The sequence below is a fragment of the Elgaria multicarinata genome, chromosome 7, assembly GCF_023053635.1.
Source record: "Elgaria multicarinata webbii isolate HBS135686 ecotype San Diego chromosome 7, rElgMul1.1.pri, whole genome shotgun sequence".
NCBI classification, from domain to species: Eukaryota; Metazoa; Chordata; class Lepidosauria; order Squamata; family Anguidae; genus Elgaria; species Elgaria multicarinata.
Genome location: NC_086177.1, coordinates 15,568,632 through 15,592,286, shown reverse-complemented (window position 1 = coordinate 15,592,286; position 23,655 = coordinate 15,568,632). Strand labels below are relative to the sequence as shown.

Here is a 23,655-nt window from a genome sequence, read left to right as displayed (position 1 = left end):
CTTTATTAGATTGTAAGCCTATGCGGCAGGGTCTTGCTATTTACTGTGTTATCTGTACAGCACCATGTACATCGATGGTGCTATATAAATAAATAATAATAATAATAATAATAATAATAATAATAATAATAATAATAATAGTCTAGTGCACCCGGAGGGCACCAGGCTGGGGGAGGATGTTCTAAAGTTCCTGAGTGCCCACCTCCAGAATTCCCTGGAAACGAGTTTGGAAACCAAGAGCTCTGCTGGATCAGCATTAATTTCCCACAGTGGCCCACCAAATGGCTCTGGGAAGCCCACAAGTAGGACAAGATGGCAATAACCTTCTCCTGCTGTTATTTCTCACAAGTGATTTGCATTTATTCAGCTGATGTCTCAAACAGGGCAGCATAGAATACTAAATGACTCGGTCATAGGCTTGCATGGATAACAGTTTTAAACTGTGTTCCAGCTAGCCTATACGCATCCATAAGTTCTCAGGCGTTGGCGGGTACGGAAACTGTTCTTGGAAAAATAACGTCTTAAAACATTGCTTAGGTGAATCTGAAGAAGTGTGAGACCTATGATTTGAAAACCCTAAAAGGACCTGCGGACTTCATGGTTGCAGCAAACAGCATGGACACTCTGGATCGAATTGAGGCCTGCATGAAAGTGTGGATTAAACAAATTGAACAGGTGATGTTCAGATGACTACTACTTCTGAAGATGGGATTCTAGGGACTTGCAACCAATCTGAGTCACAGAAGACCATTAGTGTTGAAGTAGCCCAGTGATGGTTTGTCAATAAGTAAACCACGAAACAGTAGGGAAGATTTTAACATATAATGCGTTTCTTTATTTTTTAAAATGCCTTTCTTTCTTATGACACTATGGGCCTAACTAGCTGTTATGTGGATAATAATGAATCCTCTGCCTTAGGCAGCATAGTGGGAGAAGTAGTGAATTATGTTCTCTCCCCCACCAGAGGGGCCCCTGTGGGGGCCGCCAGGCAATGCGGGATGGTGAGGTGATGATGATGGGGAGATATGGCGGATGTGGGCAGCAATGGCAGCAATAGGGGTGGCGAGACACTGCGATCACAACCACAATGACATTGAGCAAGGGGGAGGAAGAGGAGATGTGGCAGCAGTGCATGCAGCTTCCCTTGCCTCACGCAGTGGGATAGCTTTTGCTGGCCCTGGCATGTACTTTTCTTTTTCTACTACAGTGTGTATGGTTGAGCGATTTGGATTGAGGCCCTGGCATGGAGAGAGGAAGGGAAGGGGTCTAACCCACCACCACACACATATGCGTGATGGCCTTGATTCAAATCACACATCCCTGCAGCTGCTGTTAGCTGAGGGAGGGAAAACATACAGGGACATAAGAGCATTAGAAGAGCCCTACTTAATCATAACAGGGATCCATCTAGTCCAGCATTCTGTTCACCTGCTCGAGTTCCCCAGCAACAGGTATCTGATACTAGAGGTAGTATATATAGCCATCAGGACTAGTACTCTTTGATAGTCTTATCCTCCCTATGGGTTGGATCCAATGGGGGCTGTCCGCCAGCGGAACAGAAATTGCTGGTGGAATGGATTTCCCCTCCCTTCTGCACCCCCTCAGTTCTGCTCTGGACAGTTCCTGCAAGGGGGAGGAGGAGCAAGGGAAAATTCACTTGCACAACATTGAATTTAAGCCAGTATGTTTCTGTTTCATAGCTCATAGCAGTTTGCACCAGGGAATCTGTGCAGGGGGGAAGGATGAGTCCCTCTTCTGCTGCACTATGACTCCCGTTCACATTAGCCTTCCAACAACTACTTTGAGCAATAGCAACAAATTAATAAGTAAAAACACAAAAGAAATCATGCATATCTAATATCACATCTAGTTTGGTTCAAAATGACATGGAAAGCATAATAAACCCCTCTGCCCCCCCTTCTAAGCTTACAACGTATTCATATCAATGCTTGTTTTCAGTGTTCAGTGAGAGAGCTTGTGCTGGAAATATGCATTGTATTAGTTCATGGCCTTATTACTTATGCTAACTGCCAAATACTCAGATCAATGGTCCCTGTAGCTCTGGGAGGATGCTGACAGTTAGACCATGGGAGTTTCTATCACAGTATTGCCAAACATTCCTCCCAGAGCACTTTGCAAACAGATATTTGATACTCCCTGGAATGCCTTGAGGAATGTAAGCAAATGTTAAGTTCATTCCACTGGCTTGTTAGGGCAACTTTTCCAGTTATAGTCTAATGATGCAGCAAGCGTCTTCCGGTAAATTGCTCTTATGTCTGAAAATGCCATCTGGGAATGGTTAACATATATTAAAAGATTGGAGAGTGTTGAATATGAAATTATGGCATCCTATTATTATTTTTTTGCAACATCTTAGCAGCTACTTACAACTTATTTGGAGATACTTCAAATAAGTTTGATGATTCTGTTGTGAAGTTTTCAAACCTGGGTGGGGCTCACTAGATTGCTTCCTTGCTTTTAGTTTGTTAAATAGAGTGTTGCCCGTAATCTTGATTGCATTAGCACTATATTAAATTAGACAGTGAAGCTCTGTAGCGTTGAATGACCATCTGCTTGGGAGTGAAATACATGGCAACTGAGAGCCATAATAGACATGGAACAGTATTCAACTACCATTGTACCTCTGCTGCTTCCAATGTGGTCTCAGAGCTCACCACTAACCCAACAGGAAGCAGTGCTTCCTAAGGGAACCCGGCAACAAGCAGAAATGCTTGTTTCAGGAATGGGACAGATCAGCATAGCTCCTTTCTACGAAGTCTGTTGACCTGTGCCATCCTGGAAATAAGCCTTTACACTCATTTCCAATTGCTTTGGGAACTGCTAGGTTTCTATTGTGCTAGCAGTAGGCCCCACTAGTGTGTGGGCAATATTGGATACTGCCTGTGGTGTTAAACTGAACTTGCACATTTTAAACAACGTAAATAGCAACTGGGAAAACTGATTAGTTTTGGGATCGGAGTAGGTAGGGAGGTGGAGTTCAGCCCTTTCCTTCCTGCTGTGGTTCTGATGCCCATTGCCCCTTTGGAGCGGCTGTCTGCATTGGAGTGGTGTCAATGGGGAATCTTCTAGTGCAGTGGTTCTCAAAGTGGGCGGTACCGCCCCCTTGGGGGTGGTGGGATTGCATAGGGGGGTGTAAAGAGGCAAGGGGGCGGCAGGGGGATGCTTGAGGTGGTCTTTTCCAAGAAGTGCCTCTCCAGAAGGTCTTAAAATCAAGGAACATTTTTATAGGAGTAGGTAGTTTGGTCCCAAGCCATATAGGGGAAGAATCCACACATGTATTAATACCGTTTAAGAAGAGTCCTTTTTAATGGTGAATTGAAATGTTTCAAAAGCACCAAAACCCTAATGAAGAGACATACCCTGCTTGGTGTGCCCCGCCACGCCGACTGCAAAACAGAGGCGTTAGCTCTCTTTTCCCTCCCTCCCTCGGCAAGCCTGCGGTGGGTGCTTTGGATTTTGAATAAATATTCAATTAATTGTTACTGTTTTGAATTTTATTGTTATTATCTTCCTTAGTGGGTCGTTGAAAACCGTTATTCTGAATAATGTTTTTTATAGTGTAGGGTAGGGGGCACTGGGCATGAGTTTGTGGAACCAAGGGGGTGGTGACCTGAAAAAGTTTGGGAACCATTGTTCTAGTGCAAACGTAGCCCTGTGGGAGTGCTTTGCATTAGAACTGCAGCAGGGGAGGAAAGAGTTACTCACCTTCTCAACCAGTTTACAAAAATGATCAGCCCCACATCCTGTAACTGCTCTTTGCATTTTTTTTAATGTGCACGTTAAACACAAAGGCTCTTTTAACATTACAACTCATTTGCTCACAGTTTTATTAGTTTCCTCTTCAGCTCAGTTTTATGCCTCTAGGCTATACAGTGTAATCTTCTAAAATAAATACATTTTAAGAGGCATATGATGTCATTGAAAGGGAAGACATTAAAATAAGGATGCGTATCTACTTGGAAATAAGTTCTGCTGGGTTCAATGGGACTTACTTTCAGGTAAGTGTGATTTGGATTGCAGCTCAAATGAGCTATGTTTATCTATCTATCTATTACATTTCTATACCACCCATCAGGCAAAGCTCTCTGGGTACTTTACTGTTACTTACATGTTGCCACCTTATGAGGTCTGTACTGCTTCTTTTCATCTGCATTGTATCACATCTTTTAATAATAATAATAATAATAATAATAATAATAATAATAATAATTCTTACCCGCCTCTCCCTTTGGATCGAGGCAGGGAACACCATTAGAACAGGAATCAATACATCTTAAAAATTCATGATTTAACATTGATCTGGATAGGCCTGCCGGAAAAGGCTAGTCTTTAAAGCTGCCTTAAAATCACACATAGAGTTAATTTTACGAATCTCCTCCGGCAGGCTATTCCACAATCTGGGGGCGACAGAAGAAAAGGTCCTCTGGGAAACTGATGTCAGCCTAGTTTTAGCTGACTGAAGTAAGTTCACCCCAGAGGACCTGAGTGTGCGGGGTTGACTATATGGGAGAAGGCGATCCCGCAGGTAACCTGGACCCAAACCATTTAGGGCTTTAAAGGTAATGACCAACACTTTGTACTTTTCCCAGAAACTAATTGGCAGCCAGTGGAGTGATTTTAATGTTGGTGTAATGTGGTCACCCCTAGGTGTACCGGTAACCAACCTGGCTGCCATATTTTGAACTAGTTGAAGTTTCCGAACTAGGTACAATGGTAGCCCTATGTAGAGCGCATTGCAGAAGTCAAGCCTTGAGGTTACCAGCACGTGCACTATTGTCTTTAGGTCTTCTGACTCTAAGAAGGGGCTCAGCTGGCGTATCAGCCGAAGCTGATAGTAGGCACTCCTGGCCGTCGCATCTAGCTGGGCTGTCATTTGGAGCGACGGATCCAGGAGCACCCCCAAACTGTGAACACAGTCTTTCAGGGGGAGTGTAGCTCCATCCAGAACTGGCTGGTACACTTCCAAACCTAGGTCAGAGCCCTTGACAGCAAGCACCTCTGTTTTGTCTGGATTCAGCTTCAGATTGTTTTTCCTCATCCAGCCCATTACTGCCTCCAAGCATTCATTCAGAGGAGACACACTATCCTTAGCTGATGCTGTTATTGAAGGCATAGAGAAATATATTTGGGTGTCATCAGCATACTGATAGCACCCCGCCCCATGCCTCCGGATGATCTCTCCCAGCGGTTTCATGTAGATGTTAAACAGCATTGGGGATAGGATGGCACCTTGTGGTACGCCATACAACAGCTCCTTTTTTGAGGAGCAACTATCCCCAAGCATCACCATCTGGAATCTACCTGAGAGGTAGGACTGGAACCACTGGAGCACAGTGCCCCCGATTCCCAAACCCCTCAGGCGTTCCAGAAGGATACCATGGTCGATGGTATCGAAAGCCGCTGAAAGGTCCAAAAGTACCAGCAGGGACACACTCCCGCTGTCAGTGCTCATGCGGAGATCATCCACTAAGGCGACCATAGCTGTCTCAACTCCATATCCTGCCCTAAAGCCAGTTTGAAATGGGTCTAGAAAATCTGTATCATCCAAGACTGCTTGGAGTTGGAAGGCAACTGCCCTCTTAATCACCTTGCCCAAAAATGGAAGATTTGATACTGGTCTATAATTATTAAGGTCCAGGGGATCCAGGGAGGGCTTTTTGAGAAGCGGCCGTACCACTGCTTCTTTTAAACATGGTGGAAAACTCCCCTCCCTGAGAGATGCATTAACAATATGTTGTAGTTTTGCGTCAACTCTTGTTCTGTCTTGTAATCTCTGCATCGGTATTCTCTGACTTTACTGCCTGGTGGTAGGGTCCCACTCTTCCTAAACAAATCCAAGCATTGTGTTCAATAGGCTCTATTGATACGATTGGTTGCATGTTTTGGTAGCGATTATGGTGAATCAAAAGAGGGCAGATATTACATGGATGTGGCTCAGCGTGATGTATGAGTCTTTGTCCATTTCCTCCATTTTCTTGGGTTTCATTGCTGTTGGTGATTTTTCTGGTAAATGAATTGTGGCGTAGCTCCTTTGGGGTGCCGACTCTTGTGCCCTGTAACTTCCAAAACTCCTCTATGTTTAGCTAGACTGCCCCTTGATGACTGAGATACTAAGGACATTGTGTCACTGGGGCTCAACACCTTCTCAGCTTGCTTAGACTGAACTGGGTATAAACCCTGCTGTAAACTTTGGTGGGAGTTAGGCATAAGTTACCCATGAGTGGCTATATTCATATGCAAGCTTTGACTGAGTGATGATCAGTATTCTAAGAATAAGTCACAAGTGTGCACAAATTCTTAGTTGTAGTCTAGTATTTTTAAGTGAGAAGTTCCATCAGAAGAAGAAAAAAGGAAACAAGAAACAAAATGCCATTTTTTCTAAGTTTTTGTTTATTAGCTTACTGAGCATTAAGGACTCGCCATCCAACTAGCCTCAAGATGCTAATGTTGTAAATCCAGCAGCTCACATAGTACCATGTTTTGTTAGTTCATCAAAACAAACGGTCTCCTTCCATCTTTGATGGAGAACAACCTTCTGTATGAATTGTAGGTCATTGCTGAAAACAGCCAACTACGGAAGGAAGCAGATGACCTTGGGCCACGAGCAGAGCTGGATCACTGGAAGAAGCGACTGTCCAAGTTCAATTACTTGTTGGACCAGCTCAAGACCTCAGATGTAAAAGCTGTGCTTGGAGTCCTTACAGCTGCTAAATCCAAGCTTCTTAAGGTGTTTGTTTCTTCATGTGTAGGACTCAAAACAACTTTCTTTACATCACAGTGGTCTTCAACTGGTGGGTCACAACCCAAAAGTGGATCACGAGATCAGTCCAGATGGGTCGCAGTAAAGCTATTGCTGCCGTGTTGGGCCAATTGTGAAAGTGGGTCCCATGTTGCAGGTTGGGACTCTGAGGTGGGTCTTTGGTCTGGACCAGTTGAAGACCACTGGTATAACAGGTATAACATATCTTTGGCCTTATTAAACATTTCCTTATTAAACTGACCTGTGGCAATTTCCTAGAGAATAAATTACTGGTAAATATACACTGGTGCTATCCTTATAAGTGGGGCCATTTCGTACTCTAGAATAACATTTTATTGCTGTCACTGAATGAGCTCTTCTAGTTCTTTTACCTGAGATAGAGAATCTTGTTCATTATTTGTTACTGCTGAGGGCATTTTTTTCCTGAAATGCCCTTTTAAAAATTGACTGAAAATAAGAAACACCGGGCTGCATCAGACCAAAGGCTTCTTTAGTTTAGCATTCTGTTCCTACAGTGGCCAACTAATCCCCCTTTAAAAGCCATCCATATTCGTAGCAATTACTTTTTCTTCCATTAGTGAATTCCTGTTTAGCTCTGTGAAGAAGCACTTCTTTCCATCTCCCCTGAATCTCCCACCATTTTGTTTCACCGGATGATAACCGCCTTCTAAGTGAGGGAGAAAAACATGTTTCTATCCACTTTCTCTACACCATGCATAACTTTATACACATCTGTCATGTCCCCCCACTTATTTGACTTTTTTTTCTAAGCTAAAATACTGTGTCATATGTTTGTTTTAAATACATACATACATACATACATAAATTATAGCTCTTTTATTTTAATTTATCAAGAGTTGGCGAGAACTGGACACTCGGATCACTGATGCAGCCAACGAAGCCAAAGACAATGTGAAGTATCTGTACACCCTTGAGAAATGCTGTGATCCTCTATACCACAGTGACCCTGTAAGTAGAAACAGTTTGCTAATTGCAGAGAAGCACTTCTGTATAGCAAAGAGTTTTCCAGGTCACAAGCTAATGATAGGGAATATAATGTAAAAATCCATGTAAGCCTAAACCGAATAAATAGTTTTTGTAGGGTGACCATATTTGGGAAACCAAAAAAGAGGACACCTAGTGTGTGTGTGGGGGAAGCAGCTTTCTGAGTCCTGCAGAAAGTACGTTATTCCCCCGCCACCTTAAAGAACCCGATTGGAGTGGAGGAGGGGAAATGATTTCATTCTGCACCACCACCATCCACTCCAATTGGGGCCTTTTCTATAATGTCCACGAATGACCCACTTTCCCCTTTAAGACCTCAATTGGAGCTCGGGGTGGGGGAATGATGTGCCTCAAGAAAGCATGTCATTCCCTCCTGCCATGCTAATGGCAGCCTTAAAGAGGAAGGTGTATCATTCCAGGACATTATTGAAAATTATAGAAAATCCCCCCTGACACCATGGAAAGAACAAAAACCAGGACAAATCCGGGGAAATACTGACAGTTGGTCACCCTAGTTTTTGAGTTGTGACTTCAAAATGATACCTATTAGCTCATGCAGTATAGTGTAGAATGATATATTTAGCTAAATGGCACTGGAGAATTTGCACTGAAATCTTTTCGGCCTTTCAGGTGACCATGGTAGATGCTATTCCAGGACTCATACATGCTATCAAAATGATCCACAGTATCTCACGTTATTACAACACCTCAGAGAAGATAACTTCCCTATTTGTGAAGGTAAGTGCACCGACAGCTCTTTTGATTCCCCCATTTTCATTGGGAAATAGTGAGACAAAGGCTTTTGTTTTATATGTAGGTTACAAATCAAATGATAACTGCCTGCAAGGCTTATATTACCAATAACAATACTGCCACCATCTGGGATCAACCACAAGATGTAGTTTTGGAAAAAATACAAGCTGCGATAAGGCTGAAGCAGGTAACCTCATAACTTATTTATTTGATTTATATCCCGCTTTTCCACCAAAACATGGCATTCAATCAATCAATCTTTATTTACAGTCAACAGACCATTATCATACCATATAGGTACACAGATGTTAATAAAAATACATGATGATAAAAAGTCTTCATTAAAACAAAAAACATTAAAAGTCTTCATTAAAACAAAATCTTAATTAAAACACACACACGAAAACAAGTAAATTATCAGTGCAATTAAAAACTCAACAAAAAGAGAAATAAACAATACCCAACCAATTAAAAAACTCTTTAACAACAAACCAGCTTATATGCCAAAGGCCTGGCTGAATAAAAACTTGGTATAAGATAAAACAAAAAGCAAATACAAATTCTATAGCTTCGGGTTTAAGCAGCTGAGGGGATGAGGAAGAATGTGAAGAAATTATCAAGAGAAATACTGAAAAAATCCATTATGGTAGAATATCACCAAGGAATCTTTTAGCATTTTATTTGTCACCAAAGAGCATCCCTTTTAAAAGTCGTTGCACATGCAAAGGATTACCTTAGTCAGTATACAAAAGCAACTCAGTATAGTCCATCATGAGTATTGTAAACAAATCTGTCATTTTGTCATGGTACCTAGTTGCATTTATTTATTTATTTTTATCTTGGCTCATATTCTTAAGGAATACCAAAACTGTTTTCACAAGACCAAACAAAAACTAGAACAGAGTCCGGCTGAACGACAGTTTGATTTTAGCGAAATGTATATCTTCGGAAAATTTGAAACCTTTCAGCGCCGACTACTAAAAATTATACACATCTTTGATACCATCACAACCTATTCAGTTTTACAAGACTCCAAGATGGAAGGACTAGAAGTGATGGCAACGAAATATCAGGTATGTAAAAAAGGCCTCTCTTAATGCATTTCATCGTCAGTTGCTGAGCTCTACACCCATCTGCCTAATCCCTGCTTCACATGTCCATGTTAAGGGACAGGATTTAAGAGAAAGTATCTGTCAGTTTATCTATCCAGGCAATAAGATAGGCCCAATCTTATGGGGCTTGGGTCCCCCACTTTCTGCTCCGTTTCCCTCTTAGGCCCTTTCTACACCTGTCTTTTCCCCCTGGAATCATCCCTGGATCATCCCTGTGTATCCAAATGATGCACAGCGTACCCCAGGAGCAGACAGGGATGATCCCTCCATTTTTGCGGGATAACTGAGACCTCAGTTATCCTGGTTTTATCCGTGGTCACGGGATGATTCTGAGGACCGTGGATGGTGTGAATGCCCGGCCCAGCTTCTTCCCTCCTCCCTGCGAGTAGCAGGGGGCAGCAGAGGGAAGGAACCGGGCTGGGGGGAGTCCAGAGACATTGAGGGGGGGCAGTGGGGTTGGCCTTTTTTTTTTTTTACTTCTTCGCTGGGGTGCAAGTGTGTTCTGGCTCCTTTTTAAAAATTTTTTTTAAAAAATGGCGGATGCGATGAGCGCGATATTCTCTTCCCTTCTGGGACGTCATGCTTCCATTTAGATGACCAGGGATGATCTCAGAAGCAGGTAAGTCTGGGATCAACCCCCGTCCCTCCCCGAAGTCCCTTAGGTGTAGAAAGGCCCTTATTCTCCTTGCTCCTGCTAGGTTTGGCACTCTACAAACCTAGGGTTGGTGGAGAGAGCGAATCACAGAGCCATACCTACTTCCTGGCAGTTCTCTGCTACTGCCATGTTCATGTGTAATGGAAGTGAGCTGATAGACCACATACTACTTAACATACAGGATAATTTACAGTCCTGACCTCACTAACTTTCCTTTGCTGTTCTTCATATTTTACAGGTAGGCTACTGAGAGTAAGGTTGATCTGCATATGCATGTACATTGTAACATGTCATGTCATTGTCTTGTCATTCAGTGGTTACTTAGGTAATCACAAGAGCTACCTCAGCTGAAGTGTCTGAGGCATGGTGGAAGTTGTTCATAGAACTAGCTTGGTGATTTCTTGGATAAGTCATCACTTACTTTTGCAGTTCCTTGCCCAAATTCACTGGCTGAGCTCATATACTGTGGACAGCTTGTCACTGAATTGGAAAGTTGATCTGGCCTGAACCACTTGCCCCCTTTCAGGCCTGGCTCCTGGTTTTGACCTGCCTTTGGGATTTCCCTGTAGGTGGCAGTCCATCCCAGACCCCCATCTCCCCGCTTAATAGTTCACGGGTAGGCGGCTGGCCTGCCTATATGACCATGGTTGGCAGCACTGAGTGGAGCTTCAGGTCATGTGCCTGGAGTTGGCACCTGGGTCTTAATTACACCAGCCCTGTCTGTGACATATGCATGTTGGGTGTGGGGCCAACATAAGTAAGACTGCAGCACTGTCACCTTTGGGTGTGCAGGCCTGGAGCTCTGTTCAGTGCTGTTGCCAGGTGGGAGAACCGGCAGTGTGTCCAACCAGACTCTCCCGCCTGACGTCAGCAACAGTGGAAGTTTGGTGGCACTGCTGCGACCATCTTAATTACACTGCTGGAGAGTTCAGGCATGTGGGCTGAGACAGTTCCGTTTAACTCCAGTGCAGGCCGCCCCACCCCATCTCTGCTAACTGGTGCTGTGGGCAGGCAGGCAACTTGCTGTTCCAGCAGAAAGAATTGTGGTGGCAGCCAGCTGGCTAGAACCCTTCCCTAGTTTTATTTGGGAATTGATTTTCTTTTTTTGGGGGGTTGTGGTATGAAGAAGCATTCAGACACATGTGTACCCTGTGGTCAGAAGTAGTACAACACAGACATCGATTTACCACTTCAGTGAGAGAGAACAAGGCCAAAATAGGGAATTGAAATTGAGTCTTTTAGGTCTCTCTCTCTCTTTGTTACAAACATATATAGGTCTTATATCAAGTTTAACTGACAGAAGTTCCCCCAAAGAATCCTGGGAATTGTAATTTGCTGAGGCTGTTAGAGATCCCTAGGCCCATAGCAGATGCTGACTATTGATGTAGTAAGATGTCTTATTGTACTTTCATTTGTGCAGACTGCGGCAATGCAGGAACAATGGGAGGTAATTTATGCCAAGGCTGATAATGCTGTGAATTGTGGTTATGAAAATGACTTCTTGCCTCTCACTGGAGGCCTTTCAATAAAGGAAAATAACACTGGGGTGTGGTGTTTAACTTCTACAAACTCCTATATGTCTCTGCTTCTGTATATCTTCTGTCCAAAATGTTATTGCACCAGAGTGTGTTCTACAGAAGTGTTGCACATTTTTTGCATGTTTGAATACTTATTTTACTTGAAATAAATGTGTTGTTTTACTAAAAAATAAAGACTCTTTGGGCTGAGACTGTTGTGTGAAAAAAGTTAGCAAATTAATGGATGCAGCCTTACATCTCATGTAATAAACTTATCCTGCTGTAAATGTAAGATGTGTAGTTTGGCCTTTTCCGTTTGTATTCTTTGTCAGGGATGAGAAAAAAAGCAAATGTTTAGCCCTCTGTTACTACCCTTTTCTGATGAGGCTAATATCACATTTATAACAATATTCATTTCCCCGATTATATTTAGAGCATTGTTGCTACCATGAAGAAAAAGCAATACAACTTCTTAGATCAGAGGAAAACCGATTTTGACCAAGACTACGAAGAGTTCTGCAAGCAAACAAACGATATTCATGTAGGTTTGATATGTGCCTGTTTTAGACTTCTTTAATGGGTAGATACATTCTTTAAAAGTTTTATTTACTCCAGCATGAATATCGTGGGTTTGCACTTAATCTATTTTAGTTCTTTTTATCATGACATGATTTCTCAATGATCAGGATTTGCTTCTCCTGGTTATGAATATTCCATCCTACACATTTTTAATACAATGTAATATAGGAACTTCCCGCCTAAATAAATTCTTGGTGGAATTACACGTTGGCAGCAAATGTGAGTCCCTTTACATGTGACAGCCTGCCTCCCCCATATATTCAACCGAAGTGCCCCCCAAGTGCAGCACTACAGTTTTCCCTATAGGATTTAATGGCAACCATTCTTTTATATGCAAGGAAGTTAAGTGTTGCGTAAATATAGTTTATAGTTTATATAGGGGTAAATATAGTTTCTTCCCATGGTGACCCTAGCTCAGGGTTGGGAAGTTTCAGGTCTGAAGGCTACATGCAGCCTGTAGGACCTTCCTTGCTCACCCCATCTCCTGAGAACCAATTAGGCTTGGAAAAAAATGTTTCCTTTGGCAGTAGTGGAAGTTTTTTGTTGTTGTAGCCACATGGAGGTAAGGGTTAACTCTCCCCTCCCATTGCTGTTACCTCCTCCTGCGATCATTAGCCCGTGTGGCAACTAGACTTGATAATAGCTCTCCATTAGTGCCACTGAAAGACTTTTTAATCGTCTAATTTTTGCACAGGTGGGATTTCTGAAGGAGGCCCAGTTGGAAAGAGATAGCCTGCCCATTCTCCATGTGCTGCGACCTTCTGTAACCCCCCCCCCCCCAATTAGGCTTGGGGAAAAACTCCCATTGGCTTCAACTTTTTTCAAGTTGAATCGCTGTGGGGTATATGTGTGAGTGAGTTGCTGTGGGTGGGTGTATAAATGTGTGTGTGTGTGTGTGTGTGTGTGAGAGAGAGAGAGAGAGAGAGAGAGAGAGAGAGGATGGCCCTGCCCATTTTTGCTTTGACCCAACCCACCATTGGCATGTGGCCTCCAGAAGGTTCGCCAGAAGGGAATGTGGCCCTCGGACTGGAAAAGATTTCAAATGCTGCCATAGCCATTGACAAAAAAAAGGCAGCCCTATCTGACTAGTCCTTTCCTGGAAGGGATCTACACTAGTCAAGTTAAAACGTGTCTTACTGTTTTTAAATATGGATTTGGTAGTATTTTGCCACATGATGTTCAGTTTGAGATGTTTTATTGTTGTCTGTTCTCCGTTTTTTATTTTGAACTTCTCTGAAATAAGTCGTTTTATTTGGTATGATGTGGCCGATTTTATCATATTAAATGGGTTTCCTGTAATTCTTAATTAGCCAATCGCATTCCTGGGGGCATGTTTATGTAATTTCCGTGCCCAAAGTTGGAGTCTTTTTCCCCCCCAAGCCTCTTTTTTGCAGCCTTTTTTTAGTTTCAGTTTTGAGAGGCTGCTTCCTGGTTTGTTTGCCGGTGGACAGAAGAGGAAGTGGGAGGGGAAATTGGCACACAGGGAAAAAGAACAAATGAATTTGTTTTCTTAGTGTGGCCCAAAGGAATGCATTCCCACGGAAAGAGAAAAGTAAGTAAACGTTTTAAAAACTGCTACGTTTTAAATCGTTCAAAACCAAAACGTTTAATGACTGTAAAAACAACGTTTCATGTACTAATGTAGATCCCCTCCTGGATTCTTTTTCATGGTCACACGATGGAATCTTGGGATTCCATATGCTTAATATTCCATATGCTTAATATTATATCATATGCTTAATCAACATGTTCCATTGTCATGTGTCCCTTCTGCAGCAACAACTACAGACGTTTATGGACATTACTTTTGAAAAGATTACGAATACTGAAAGAGCCCTTGATGTGCTGAAGAAATTCGAAAGGTAAAAATGATTCCTTTTTATTTGCGGTATCCTGGAATAGGAAAATAGCAGTACATTTGTAACCCTTTTCTCTCTTATTTTTGAATCAAATTTTCAAAGTGTTGCTCCCGGACGCAGAACATGAAATTCCATGGCATATAGCTTTGCTCTCTCAGTTTACAACGTAACATCTTGGCATGATCAGTAATGTCCAGTTACCTCAACATGTGAAATAGGTGCGATTGTACCTATCTAAAGTTCTCTTCGTACTGGATAAATGGTACAGTTCATCTATTCATAAACAAAACATTATTGATCATATCTTCTACTGGTTTTCTCTATATACATTATAAATTACTTACTGTGCAATCTTAGAAGTAATTCTTAATGTGTTCAGTGGAGCTATTCCCAGGTAAGTGGGCATAGGATTGTAGCCTAAATTTATTTTGGGCTACACTTCAGTATTATATCTAGACATTAATTGACTTTGACAGGTGGCCTAATACCTAATATCATCTGAAACTGCACTTTTTCCTTTTGCAAGAGCTAAAAGTTATTGTTTTGTTGTTGTTTGTCATTATTATTATTATTGGTGTACATGGTGCACCAATAAACAGGACTATATCTGTGGTAAACTTACAATCTAAAATAAGCAATGGGTAAAGAATAGAGGGAGATGTACAACTTCTTTGAGCTGAGCTTTGTTTATGGTAGAACACTGACCCAATTATGTCCAACTTGGAATCATGTGGTAAGAGGGAAATATGATTCTATGGGGATGCTGTAGCAGAAAATTTTCTGCATCTGCTGAGGGCAGGACTAGATCATGTTTGACGTCCCTTCAAACTTTATGATTCTGTTAAGATAAACGGATGCACTAAACTTCACTTTCATAAACCTCTTCTTTTTAAATTTTTTATTGGTTTTCACAATTAAAATTGAATTAAAATACATTGAATTCAAAAGAAAACTGCACACATTAATGCTTATTCCAAATCCCCCCCTATTCCCTCCCCATGCTTGGTTGCTCACAGAGCTTTCTTCTTACATCTTTCATTTTCATTTTCTTATCCAGGGTGGTATTATAAATTTCCATTTCATTTATTAATCATCTGCTTTTCATGAGTCCCACAAATTTCTATAAGCTTCTGCCAAAGTTATTCTGTTCAATTTCTTCATTAAATTTTTCATACAAATAATATTTTGCAAGATTATCCTTGGTTCCGCCCCTGTCTTTGGCTTGTTTTTTCACTCCCTCATGGGGTTTCCCTTCTCTTCCTGTGTCTCTATATTTTTGCCAGTACTTCCTGAAAGTGACACTTTTCTTTATTCCTCTATGTATTCTTAACTTCTGTGTCAACTTTTCATTACTATATCCCAAATTTTCTTTTTCCATGATGATACTGTCAACATCCAAGCTATCTTCCATTACTTGCTATTAATTGTCTTGCCGCTGTCAACAAGAAAACAATTAATATTTTTCCTTTTATCTCTCTGTTTTCTTTAACATACATATTCAGTAAAGCTAGCTCTGGTGTTTTACACATCTCTTGATCGGTAATTTTTCTTATTTCTTGAAAAACCTTATCCCCAAACTTCTTGATCTTCCTATATTCCCACCACATATGAATTTGAGTTCCATTGATTTCACATCCTCTCCAGCACAAAGGTGATACACTTATTGATTTTTGCCTCTTTTAATAGTGATGCTTTCTGCTTGTAGGCTAGGAATCCCTAACCTTGGCATTGATGATAAATACCAGATAATCCTTCAAAATTATGGCCATGACATTGAGATGGTCTCCAAGCTGTATACAAAACAAAAGAACGATCCCCCACTGGCTCGTAACCTACCTCCCATGGCTGGTAAGATCATGTGGGCACGGCAGCTATTCCACAGAATCCAGGAACCCATGAGTCTTTTCCAAAAGCATTCCACAGTTCTACAGACAGCTGAGGCGAAGCCCATAATCCGCAACTATAATCGGGTCGCTAAAGTCCTTTTGGAATTTGAGGTTGTCTACCATAGGGGATGGCTTCAACAGGTAATGTAGTATGGTAAATATTTTCATAGTAGATTTCATGTTTTGCTGCTATTGCCAACTGAATATAATAGCTGTCAAGTTATTATTATTTTTTGTAGTAGTTTTCCTAGTTTTCTGAAAGGTGTTGTGATTCACACATGCTGCTCTTGAAATGGTCTCCATATTCTGTGATGGCTTTCAGTGTATTATTGGCTAACAGTACAACTATCCTCAAAGTTTACTAGAAGTAAACTTTGGCTTGGGACCACAATATCTGACGGAACGCCTCTCCTGACATGAATATACCCGGTCACTACGTTCAACATCTAAGGTCCTCCTCCGGGTGCCTACTCCGAGAGAGGCTCGGAGTGTGGCAACAAGGGACAGGGCCTTTTCGGTGGTGGCCCCCAGACTATGGAATGATCTCCTTGAGGAGGCTTGCCTGGCACCAACGCTGCTATCCTTCCGGCGCCAGGTTAAGACTTTCCTCTTTGCCCAGGCATATGGCGGCACATCTTAATCACCCACATGTGGAGGCCATAGCTCAGTGGTAAAACACAAACTTTGGATGCAGAAGGCTGAGTCCTCTGCATCCTTGAATTAAAAGGTTGCAGAGAGGGACCTGGATCGAAGTTGTGAAAAGCCAATACCAGCAAATGTAGACAGCACGGATCTTGATGGACCAATGGTCTGACTCGGTATAAAGGACCTTACTGGGTGCATATGGGACTTTCAGTGAACAATGATTTCTGAGTATACAGCAAGTGGGAATGTGCATACCATTTGTCAACACCCCTGTCCAAATCAGCCCCAGCACAGAAATGATGGATAGAGATTGTTGGTTCTAGATGCCTTAGGAGAGAAGAACCAAGAACATCAGTTCAGAGCTGGGCTTATTCTGTTGCTGTGAAGTGTAGGAAATGCCATTGATTCTCCAGCTCTAGCTGGTGAAGAAGGTTGACCTATAATCCTGTAGAAGTGTAGACATGTAGAACTCTCCTGTAGCTTTCTGAGATGGTGCTTCCTATTCCTGACATGGACACTAAGGATGCTTCTAGATCTACCGGTAGGGTTTCACATTGCTGAAAAGGTGTTGTTGTAGCTGTATACTCCATGCAGGCTGACTTCCTTATGAATGTGTGTGGGGGGAAGACATCAGCTAGGCCAAGGGTAGGCAACCTGTGACCCTCCTGATGTTGTTGGGCTACAGCTCCCATCACCCCATCCAGCGGTGAGGGATGATGGGAGTTGAAGTCCAATAACATCTGGAGGGCTACAAGTAAGCCCACTCTTAGGCACATCCAGCTGTGTCAGCAGCTAGCTTCATCTTCAAGCAAATGTATGGCAATATACAGTAATGTGATTTCTCACTGCATCACCTAATATACGTAGTAAATAATATATGTAATAAATTAATAAAATACTGCGGTGACTGTGATATTTGTGATAATGAAGTTAGGGCTTAATAGTGCTTAATCAAGCTACTGGGTAAGAATCCCAGGCTACTCTAAGAAATTACTTCATCTATTAGTGTGGAAGCTACTGCTGTAGATACTAGCATCAAAAACTGGTCTCCATCAGTTTTATGCTGTCACAAGGACTATCCGCCAACAAAACTGAATATAAAAAAGCAATAAAGACTGAGCTCTTCTGGCAGGCATACCCAGTCGAATTTTAAGATGTCTGGCTGTTATTTTAATAATGTATTAGTTTTATATGTTTTGATCAGTTTTAGGTATTTTATAATATTTTTCTATTCCATGTTGTTCCTCGCCTCAATCCAGCAGAAAGGTGGGTACGAATTATGATGATGATGATGATGATGATGATGCCACAAATACCTGGGCTAGAAGAGTTTCCCTAAAAAGGCACAGAATATTCCCAAAAACTATGGAAATGTCTTTCAAAGTAATTCCAGCTGATCGGGAGAGCAGGGTTCTGACACTCGCTTGTATCACAGCTGGTCAGACATTTTAAGTCCAGCTGCATCCGTTTATAGTGTTTTGGAAGAAGGCCAATTTGAGCTAGGCTTGCATTTGATGAAACTAACATCTGGAGTATTTCTTGTCTGCAGGTTCAACTAACTAAGGCAGGACTTCAGGCATCATTATTGGTGAAAGCTCCAGAGACTGGAGAAATATTTGTGAATTTTGACCCAGAGATCCCCACCTTAATAAGGGAAACGGAGTGCATGTCGCGCATGGGACTAGAAATCCCGCCTCTCGCCATTGCTCTTCAACAAAAAGGCAACTCCTACAAACAGAACTTCAATAAGCTGCAGGTATTCTTGCCCTGCTTAAATGGTTGATTCTATGGGAAACTCCAGCACTTTGCAAGCAAGTCCCTTAGCAATTATAAATTAAATATGGGGGGTAGCCTGTCACCTTTCTAGTTTCAAAGCAAACCTGATGTCCCTGGTAAAAAAGCCCTCCTGCATAGTCATGTCAACCTACTTCATTGAGCTGTTACTAATAACAGCGTCATGAAAACCATTTCGTTTACGCGTCTCTTGGACTTTTGATTTTGACTGAGATGTTTCCTGCCTTGTTTAAATGGCTATGTAGTATATGCTGATGAATTGATCTTCACGTTGCTACATTTGATGAAGTTTTCTACGCAATAAAAGTTGACGATATATCATCAGCTGGGAAGTGACTCGGCAGATGAAGGGCCACTGCTAGATTGGTGGTGGTCCTTGGAGGTTGCAGATGCTACTGCCAGTGCTCAGCTGGAAACTGCCGTCCGGTCCAGACATTGGCTGGAGGATCAGTTGGGAGGTAGAGTGGGCAGAGCCGCCAATACAGGGGTGTTGAACCTCTTTCAGCCCAAGGGTCTAATTTCAGGGGTGGGTAGGGCCAAGGACAAAAATGGGTGGGGCCAAAATATAAGCATGTTTTAACTTAAATTTCTTATTGGCAGTAATAAAGCCTTAGGAGAGCTATTTTGGTTTTTAGAATGGGGGAAAGCCTGCACAAAAACTGGGGAACCACCAAATATTCAGGGGAAAGGGGTGGGGCCAATGCAGGGGGGCATGACCATCTAGGCAAAACTGGAGGGCCAGACCCCAGGAGGGCCAGCTGATTCCCAGGCTTGAAATTATGCATCCCTGTGCTAATGGATGCTGTGATTCTTAAACCTGGTAGGAGGAAGGACCAAGGAGCAGGGTCTAGCAGGGTGGAGAGGTGGTGAAGGATAGCAGAGTTTAGAAACAGTGGCATACATGGGAAGAGTCTAACAAAGACAGTGAAGGGATGAACGAGGCAACGGCAAGGTGGATCAAAGAAGCGAAAGGGGGAGAGGGAAGGGAGAAGCCATGGGGATGATGAGCGGTCATACAGAATGAGGGAGTAGCTGGAGAGAGAGTCAGGCTGAAGAACAGGACCAAGCTGCTGGGGACAGGTTAAGGGAGATGAACATAAGAAGAGCCATGCTGGATTGGACCAAAGGACCGTTCCCCACCCCACTTTATGGGAAGAGGGTGAAACTGTTCCAGCCCCAAGGGTGGTCTGGGAGAAGCCCTTGCCTTTTTGTCTGCCTCACTCTCCGGGACACTCTCCCCTGCTGTCCTTATCTGCAACACACACTGGTTGGACATCCAATGAATCAGGATCATACCTTTTTCCAGGCAGGGGACTACCATGCTTCACTGCCTTAACGCCTCATCTGCAAGGTGTCTTTTTAATCTTTTTGAGTTGCCTTATACCTTTCTGTATTGTAACATGCAAGTCTACTTGCAGTTAATCCCTGGTCCAATTATTACAGAGCCAATGGAAAACGGTGTTGTTGTCGTTTTTAAATATACCATTGCCTCTCCCCACGGTTACACAAGTGCAATGATGATGAGATAAGTTATCGCTAACCTTGTCTCATCCACTTTTCTTTTAAAAAACAGGAATCTTGTAAATGTTCGTGTTGTTGGTAAAGGAAAGGAAAGGAACCTCTCGTGAAAGCACTTGAGTCATTGCTGACTCGTAGAGGTTTTCTTGGCAGAATTTGTAGCGGGGTGGTTTGCCATTGCCTTCCCCAGTCATGGCTACGTTTCCCCCAGCTAGCTGGGTACTCATTTTACTGACCTCGGAAGGATGGAAGGCTGAGTCGAACTGAGCCGGCTGCCTGAGAACCAGCTTCTGCTGGGATTGAACTCAGGCCATGGGGAGAGTTTCGGCTGCAGTAACTGTCGCTTACCACTCTGCGCCACACGAGGCTCAGAGTGATAACTCAGTAGCATTTAAACAAAGGTCTGAACAGCTTATGACCCACCACACTGTACTTGGCTGCCCACAAAGGGCTTGATAAATCTGGTTTTGCTGCAAAACAAGGCAATTGTCAAGCACTTGCCCAGCCAAAATACATGGTCGATGGGCTTTGTTCAGCTTGCTGAGTCACAGGTTGTGCAAGTGTGCCATGAAATCTATAGAGCCAAACTTGGCAGGCTGAGTCAATGAAGGCTTACTCTGTGTGCTTAAAGTCCTTGTTGGGCCTCGTTTCAGATGATGCTGGCAGAATACAAGCGGGTAAAATCCAAAATCCAAGCTCCCCTTCACATGCTAATGGCCCCCCATGTGGCTAAGGTGGATGATGCTATCCAGCCTGGTATGACTACGCTGACCTGGACATCCCTGAACATTGAGAACTACTTACAGCATATTTTGGATAAACTTGGTAAGACTGTCCAAGACCTAGGAGTAAGATGGACACTTTCCCGATAGAACTGTAAATGATGAGCACATAAACAGACCTGAATCCACTACCGGGGACTGTAGTTCAAGTGTTGAATGTGAACTGATCAGTCTTGAGAGCACACAGGTCCAAAGATACTGACTTTCATGAGGTCATGTTAAATGACAGCAGAAACAAAGTAGTTGTCAGCCAAGATGATTACAAAGTTCACCTTTAGTTTGACCTTTGTTGCCCTCGCTAGTTGAAGTGCCAGGTTAGACGCTTGTTGCTTCAGGAAGGAGGAATGGTTCCCGGCTAGGAAGACTGTCATTATTGCTGCAGATAATTCATCCTCTTCTTTTTCTCTTCGCTGGGACTGGAGAGATCACACTAATTTGGAGTTTGATATTTTGGGGGTCCAAACTAGATAAGGGGCAGAGTAGCCCCAGTCACTGACCAGGTCGTAGCAAGTGTGAGAAAAACGCCAAAGGCAAGGGGCAGAACCAAAGGGGATTATTGAAGGATGTTTATTCAATAGAGCCGGCATAAAATAAACATTCTTCAAGAATCCCTTTTGGTTCCGCCCCTTGCCTTTGGCATTTTTTTCTCACACTCCTATGAGGTTTTCCTTTCTTTTTCCTGGCAGGTCGTAGCAACGCAAATGGAAAGGCTCTGGTTTGTAAGGGAAAAGTGTGACTGTGTGTGCTTAACCCTTGCCATGTCTTTTTAACCCCTGTGAGAGTTCCAGGTGCGTGGTTTTATGTTGCAGGGGATGTGCACCTGCTATTTCCCTGCTGCAAATCACACCTTTCCTATATCGCTATGCTGCAGTAGTCTGGTAACAACCCAGGGTTTCAAGTCCTGTGTCATCCACTGCCCTTTCTTGGCCATTTGAGTGCTGGGTCAAAAGTGTGATTGGGTGCGATCATTTTCTGTTGACTTCTTGAAAGTTTTGATGATGTTTTGATGACAAAACAAAGTTCTGCCTTGTGTCCAGCTGCTATGTTAGAAGGGCACCCTTTAATGATCATTTTAAAAGCTGCCATCCTCCCCATATGAATTCATACTTAAAGCAGGGGAAAGTGGTTTCTGAAAGTATCTGTCTTCTTAACTATATTCATTCTCCTCTTTGCCCTTCAAGCTGACCTTGAGCTGCTGCTTGATCGAGTAAATGACTTGATAGAATTTCGTATTAATGCCGTTCTTCAAGAAATGAGCAGCGTGCCTCTCTGCAACCTCCCCAAAGAGGATCCGCTGACCTGTGAGCAATTCCTTCACATGACAAAGGTATGGGCCTACTTTTCAATGAGGGGGTAAATTTGTGTCTGAGCGGAGCTATTCCACTGTCTTCAGATTGCAGGCAGCAGCTCACATGATCGCTTGTTCCTTCACATGCACGTAACATTCCCTGCACTTAGAAAACTAGCATGTCAAGGACAAGGCTAGGTAGGGAGAAATCTTAAATCGTCTGAGCACCTACGTGCAGTCTGAAGTTGGACAGTTCAGACACAGATTTGCTAACTCAGTGAGAACCACATGATAGCAGGTTAATTAATTAATTTATTTATTTTATTACATTTATATACCGCCCCACAGCCGAAGCTCTTATATTGTCTGGGTTCTTCTGGGTTCATAAAGATGCTTTCAGTAAAAAGCAATTGCTAGCCATTGAAATGCTTTATTGGTTAAAGGGTGTGACTTTATATTGAGGTATAAACATTAAAGTGTCAAACAGAAAAAACAAACTGATTTCAGTATGGTGATGTCATTGTACAAAATCCTCTTTATATACTACTAATTGGCTTGCACACTCAGCATCATCTATCACCTTGCCTTGTTCTGCATTATGGTTCTTAAAATTTCTTCTAAAAGTGGTGTCTTTGTTGTCAAGTTCTTTTGGCCCAGAATAGGGATGTACAGGAGGTAACAATTTTAGTTAAGTTCAGAATTTATCTTAGTCCTTTTAATGTTATGTTGATGTTTCTTCCAAACTGACTTACAAAAGAAAACTATAAGTACATTGAAAAATAGCTTTAGTTCCCCATGGGTCTCTATGAGGATAATTATAACCCTTCTCACATTGGCTCACTGATACTTCCTCATCCCCAAATGGGAAATGACAGCAGGAAGATGTAGCAGAGAGAGATGCGATCACTGGCAGCTAGCAGGAGCTGGAGGGCACTCATCCCATGTCCTATAAAGCATTAGTGGACAGTAGTGCCTGCCTGAGAAGAGGTGAATCTTGCATTTGAGTGGATGGGAGGGTAAGAAAGTAAGTTGAGGAAACCCTGTTTGGTATGCAAAAGGCGCCTTTCTCATTAAGGCCATTGGATGCATGTGTCTCTTCCAGGAAAGCACTATCAATTTGTGGTCACACTGCCACATCTCTCTTCTTCAGGCAGAGTAGCATCGACATAGAGTCACAATGGCCAGCCTCTCCCCTTCAGGCAGGCACCATCACCACCAGGCCACAATGGCCAGCCTCTCCCCTTCAGGCAGGGACCATCACTACCAGGTCACAATGGCCAGCCTCTCCCCTTCAGGCAGGGACCATCACCACCAGGTCACAATGGCCAGCCTCTCCCCTTCAGGCAGGGACCATCACCACCAGGTCACAATGGCCAGCCTCTCTCCTTCAGGCAGGGACCATCACCACCAAGTCACAATGGCCAGCCTCTCTCCTTCAGGCAGGGACCATCACCACCAGGTCACAATGGCCAGCCTCTCTC

At 42.9% G+C, this 23,655-nt stretch overlaps 1 protein-coding gene across 1 annotated transcript in view; it reads left to right on the top strand.

Moving 5' to 3' along the window:
- Positions 1-23,655, top strand: part of DNAH5 (dynein axonemal heavy chain 5) — a 190,999-nt gene that overhangs the window by 33,729 nt on the left and 133,615 nt on the right. The window contains exons 6-17 of the mRNA XM_063130232.1: positions 538-675; positions 6,572-6,748; positions 7,637-7,750; positions 8,417-8,524; positions 8,604-8,726; positions 9,397-9,612; positions 12,257-12,364; positions 14,179-14,264; positions 15,967-16,288; positions 18,342-18,548; positions 20,758-20,929; positions 22,068-22,213. Coding sequence (XP_062986302.1) covers positions 538-675; positions 6,572-6,748; positions 7,637-7,750; positions 8,417-8,524; positions 8,604-8,726; positions 9,397-9,612; positions 12,257-12,364; positions 14,179-14,264; positions 15,967-16,288; positions 18,342-18,548; positions 20,758-20,929; positions 22,068-22,213 — 1,917 coding nt within the window. The remainder of the gene's footprint in view (positions 1-537; positions 676-6,571; positions 6,749-7,636; positions 7,751-8,416; positions 8,525-8,603; positions 8,727-9,396; positions 9,613-12,256; positions 12,365-14,178; positions 14,265-15,966; positions 16,289-18,341; positions 18,549-20,757; positions 20,930-22,067; positions 22,214-23,655) is intronic.